Consider the following 5,621-nt stretch of genomic DNA (forward strand, 5'->3'; position numbering starts at 1 on the left):
AGTGAGAATATTTATACTTTGGATTAATTTAATAATACGTAAATTAAATAATACTCAAAAATATTATTGATTTTAAATAACGAAAGAGTTCTGAGAAAGAGGATACAAGTATAAAAATACAATAAATTTAGGAATAAAAAATATATATTTATATATGATTATCAAAAGAGTAATAAGTAAGATACTAAGTCAATTCGTAAGCTAATAAAAGATCACATGACAATATAACAATACTAAGTAATGAATACTGCAATAATTATAAGCAAAGAACAACGAGAGATTTTTTATTGAATGAAATAGAAGAATAAACTTATTTGAATTTGAGGTGAATCATAGTGTAATAGTAAAAATTTTGGTTAAAACAATATGATCTAATGTGCTCGAACAAATCACAATATTAAAACATAACGTGATATGTTTAGTATTCTTTAATATTAACCATAAAATTAAGGGGTTGGGTTGTTACAAATATGAAAAAAGAAAATATGTTATCTACTACGAGATATGAGAAACAGTTTCATGTCCTGCTTCTTAATTGATATCTAATGATTATCTGTAAAATTATCTGGAAGGTTTAAATTTTAAGGTAATTTGCATATAATCCAAATCATAATTTGATATTTGTGTCCGCACATCGCGCGGGTATTAATACTAGTAAGCACTAAAAGCAAAATTATCCATTAGACTAGTTTCTAAGGCCAATCTTGTAAATGCAAGTGAAACGAATTAAAGATTAGGTGTCCACAAGTATACTTAGATGCCAAAATGGCCGCTTCCTTAATCCTTAAGTCAATATGTCTTAGCTTCCTTACACCATTTTTATGACTATTTAAACAGAACATCAATATGCAGTTGCCTGACTTTATAAGAAAATCTTGGCATTTAGTTGGATGGTAATTTCTCAGTTGACAACTTCTCATGGGAAACATAAACATATATGTTCACATTTATAAACACTTTGCTTAAATTTTCTTCAAATCTCAATTTCGTTATAAGATTGAATTGTATGCGAAATAATGTAAGGTTTTATTTTCGAGATTATTAGCCATATGTTTTTCTTAAGATGATGTAATAAATTTGTACTCCGGCACATATAATTGTATTACCTGGTAATTATTTGTACATATATTTTGACTAAAAAAATGCTGAATATAACTCATCCAAGATATTTGAGGAAGATTACTGTCTCATTCTTGTAAAGAGAAAGTGGTCCTGTATCTTCCTCCTGATCAATGCCATGACTTTCTATAAAGGTTCCACTGTATTAGATGTTTATTAAAAAACAGAACAATCACGAAAATCTAAAAGAGAACCCCCCCCCCCCCCCCCCAAATATGGAAGACTAAAAATGTGGATACCTTTGCTTTACATCACTCTTAGCTTCTTCTGCTAATTAATTACTACTACTCAACATTGCTAAGACGCTACTACTACTACTTGCTACACTCTGTCCTTTTCAGCTCCATTTATTACTTGATGTCCAAGTTCTCTCCACTTTTCTTACACATTCGATGTTCACATTTCACACGTAGAATTCCATCTCTATATTTCTATATATACATGGAATAATTTGATCAAAGTGTAATCCAATTATTTGAAAAGACATGGAAGCCATTGGAGATATCTTGGTGCTCCCATTTTACGGTCAAGGTCATCTCTTCCCCTGCATGGAACTCTGCAAAAAGTTCACATCTTTCAACTTTAAAGTCACCCTTATCATTCCCTCCCACCTCTCCTCCTCCATTCCACCACATCTTCGTCATCATTCTTTAATTCAAGTAGTTGAGATTTCAGCTACATCAACTCCACCACCACTACACAAGGCAGTAGAATTACCAGCTTTGCCACCAAAACAAAAAGGACATGGTTTCATGCATGGGCCCTTTTCGCATCACCATCAGCAGTTAGGACAGGGGATTGATACCTTTCTATCGGAAAGACGCAACGGGTCGGGTCAGACCCGACCTATATGTGCCGCGGTAGACGTTATGATGAGCTGGAGTAAGGAAATTTTCCTGAAATATGAGATACCCTTTGTCTCTTTCTTCACTTCTGGTGCATGTGCTGCTGCAATGGAGTTTGCAGCCTGGAAGAACCATGCGGATGAGGTGAAACCGGGTGAGATTCGGATTCTTCCCGGGTTGCCTGAAAGTATGGCTCTGAGTTACTCTGATATCAAGCGAAACCGTCATGGACCAGGTCATCATCGTGGTGGTGGTCCAAATAGACAAAATGAACCATCAGGACCACCAGGTGGGGTAGAAGATGGGCCTCCAAAACCAGGTCAAAAGCCACGATGGTTGGATGAGGTGGAGGGTTCTATTGCGTTGTTGATCAATACCTGTCATGATCTTGAGGGTCCATTCATTGATTATGTGGCCAACCAAATTGAAAAGCCACTATGGGGTGTAGGCCCGTTGTTGCCAGAAACGTATTGGAAGTCAACTAGTTCAGTACTACATGATCATGAAGTCAGGTCAAACAGACAATCCAATTTTACAGAAGAGAAGGTGATGCAATGGTTGAACTCAAAACCTCAGGGATCAGTGATTTATGTGTCTTTTGGTAGTGAAGTTGGACCTAGCTTGGTAGAATATGCTCAACTGGCTGATGCATTAGAGGCATCAAACCATCCTTTTATTTGGGTTATTCAGGCCGGTTCAGGTCGACCCGGTCCACCTCCAGTTCTCTTTGGAGACGATCAACAAGAAGAAGGATACTACCCAAATGTATTGGATGAAAGAATAGGGAATAAAGGGTTGATAATAAGGGGATGGGCACCGCAGTTGTTGATTCTAAGCCATCCTTCAACTGGTGGGTTTCTATCGCATTGTGGATGGAACTCAACAATGGAAGCAATAGGACGTGGCATCCCAATTTTGGCATGGCCAATCAGGGGTGACCAATTCCATGATGCCAAATTGGTAGCAAATTACTTGAAAATGGGACATATGATTTTACTCAGTGATGACCCGGGAGAGATGGTGAAGAAAGATGACATAGTTCAAGGAATCGACAAGATGATGAAAGATGAAGGGGTTCATAAGCAAGCAATGGCATTAAGATCCATATTCCAGAGTGATTATCCGGAGAGTTCAATGTGCTCTTTGAAGTCATTTATTCAGCTCATAAGCAAATAATGTGGAAAGCTACATGATTGGACAGCACTTCCATTTCCAAATAGAACAGAGAGAAGCACAAAATAGATACACCTGAATAAAGGGAAATATCCGAATCCCAGTTCTTAGGATTTTGGTAATGCATGAGACTGTAAGTTGGACTTTATGACAGTAAAGAGGTTAGACAAACTCAGTAATAAGTGAACAAGTTTGAGATCCTCCATACATGTTTTGTTTCACCTATGTGATTATACAAGCTAAGAAGCCTACTAAGTTTGAGAAAAAATAAAAAAGAGGCAAGACCAGGAAAAAAGTGTCACAGCGATCCTTTCATTTTTATTTTATTTTTTGTTTTCCCTCAAGGGGAACTATTTTCCTTAATCATCAACCACATTGAAACGTATAATATCCCAGGAAGAAGAGAAACAACAAAAGACAACCTCTCTGAACGGTTGCACCAATCTTATTTCAGGAAAACTAAAGGAGGAAAAGAAAAACAGAGTTATCTATCTACAATTTAATTCACCAAACCTATGCTATCAAATGGCCATGAGTAAACCTCTACCATGCAGATACAACTAGAACTGCGCCATACAAACAAAAAAAAAAAATCACACTTCCTAGTTCCTACAATTTAGTACAGAAGAATGAAAAGGCAAGAGGAAACAACTAATCCAGGTCAGCAAAAAAAAAAAAGGATGAATTTGCTGTTCTCCATTTTACATGAATTTGAAATGCTTCTTTCATATAAAGATAACTTTCTTTTGTTCTTTTGATGGTTGATATTAAGATAATCTTTCTTCCACCAAAAAAGTATAATAAAATGAAATAAAAGAACACCAAAGAGAATACAAGCAGTATTTATTAATAATCATTCTTACACAAACTAAATGAGTTTTTCCCTAGTTACATTGTTCCAACATGGAGACAATAATTAAGAGTAAAAGTAAAATTTACTGCCCAGTGAGAAGGGAAAGATGTGGGCAACACAAGAATAGTAAAGAAAATGTTGAAGTTTAAACAAGCGTCAGAGATCACCATTTGTCTCATATAACATCAAATGAAATTTCCCAATAGAATAGGATATATACTACTTCTACGTCTGGATTTAACCGTCTTATTATAGGTTCATTCCACGTTGCCACTATCCCAAAAATAGAGAACATTCATTAACACCTACCATTCACATAAAAAGTTTTACTTTTAAACTTATCTTTATTCTAAACATTATTAAAATTCTTCAAGAAATTCAATTTATCTCCATTTTTAACCCACTTTAACATAAATATACTAATATAAAACATTACCTTTGTAGTCGTGACACCAAAATTGGGACAGAGAAAGAAAATTAATCTTCTGAATTTTTGTTTTACAGTAAGGAACCCGGAGAAATGTCGTTGCAATCAAATATGGTAGAGAAGGTTTTTGTCTATTTGGAGACAAATTGCCAACCTTTGGGAAGACTTTGCTAAGTATACTGTCTTGACAGTGGGAGATGAAAAAAGAATTAGGCTATGGAATGATAATTGGGTTGGAGAAGGGCTGCTAAAGGATCAATTTCCAGTCTTATATAGGCTGGTGAATCTTTCTGATATATTGCTGGCTGATTGCTTTAGTATGGCAGGATGGAATTTTCAATTTAGGAAGGACTTTTATGGCTGGGAGTTGAAGATATTGGAGCTTTTCTATGTAAAATGCAATCTGTAGTGCTAGACTGACTTACTTTCATAAACTTCTGAATGAGGAGGGGTACGGAGACATTGTATTGGGTGATTTGGAGCACTCCGAGAGTCGACGTGATTTTGGGTATTGTAGGCGTATTATGGTCTGTGAGAAGGCACGGGAGAAAATATGATATATTGATATTGTGTTAATACAATACAAGAGGTCCTTATTTATAGTTATACTAACAAGGACATACTACTCATATTCTAATGTGGGACAAGACTACATTATGTACATATCTAACACTCTCCCTCAAGCCGGTGCATACACATCATATGTACCGAGCTTGTTACACATGTAACTAATACGAGAACCAGTAAGAGACTTAGTGAAAATATCTGCTAGTTGATCATTCGACTTTACAAATTTTGTAACAATATCTCCTAAAAGTATTTTTTCTCTGACAAAGTGACAGTCGATCTCAATGTGTTTAGTCCTCTCGTGGAACACCGAATTTGACGCAATATGAAGAGCAGCTTGGTTATCACACACTAGTTCCATCCTGCTGATTTCTCCGAACTTTAACTTCTTGAGCAACTGCTTGACCCAAACTAACTCACACGTTGCCATAGCCATGGCCCGATATTCCACTCCGGCGCTAGATCGAGCAACTACATTTTGTTTCTTGCTCTTCCACGAGACCAAATTACCTCATACTAGAACACAATATCCATATGTAGATTGCCTATCAGAAGGTGATCCTACCCAATCAGCATCTGTGTACCTAACAATCTGCTCGTGGCCTCGATCCTCGAATAGTAATCATTTGCCTGGAGC

General features: G+C 36.2%; 1 protein-coding gene across 1 annotated transcript; it reads left to right on the plus strand.

Moving 5' to 3' along the window:
• The first annotated feature begins 1,342 nt into the window (after positions 1 to 1,342).
• LOC107795454 (putative UDP-glucosyl transferase 73B6) lies at positions 1,343 to 3,481 on the plus strand. The gene has a single exon (XM_016618096.2). It carries the CDS (start codon positions 1,605 to 1,607, stop codon positions 3,138 to 3,140), a length of 1,536 nt encoding a protein of 511 aa, XP_016473582.1. The 5' UTR covers positions 1,343 to 1,604; the 3' UTR covers positions 3,141 to 3,481.
• Positions 3,482 to 5,621: the final 2,140 nt, after the last annotated feature.

Source organism: Nicotiana tabacum, chromosome 1 (assembly GCF_000715075.1).
Source record: "Nicotiana tabacum cultivar K326 chromosome 1, ASM71507v2, whole genome shotgun sequence".
Lineage (NCBI taxonomy): Eukaryota > Viridiplantae > Streptophyta > Magnoliopsida > Solanales > Solanaceae > Nicotiana > Nicotiana tabacum.

Excerpts from the sequence above, each read along its gene's own strand:
- LOC107795454 (XM_016618096.2), top strand. The coding sequence starts at position 1,605 with ATGGAAGCCATTGGAGATATCTTGGTGCTCCCATTTTACGGTCAAGGT.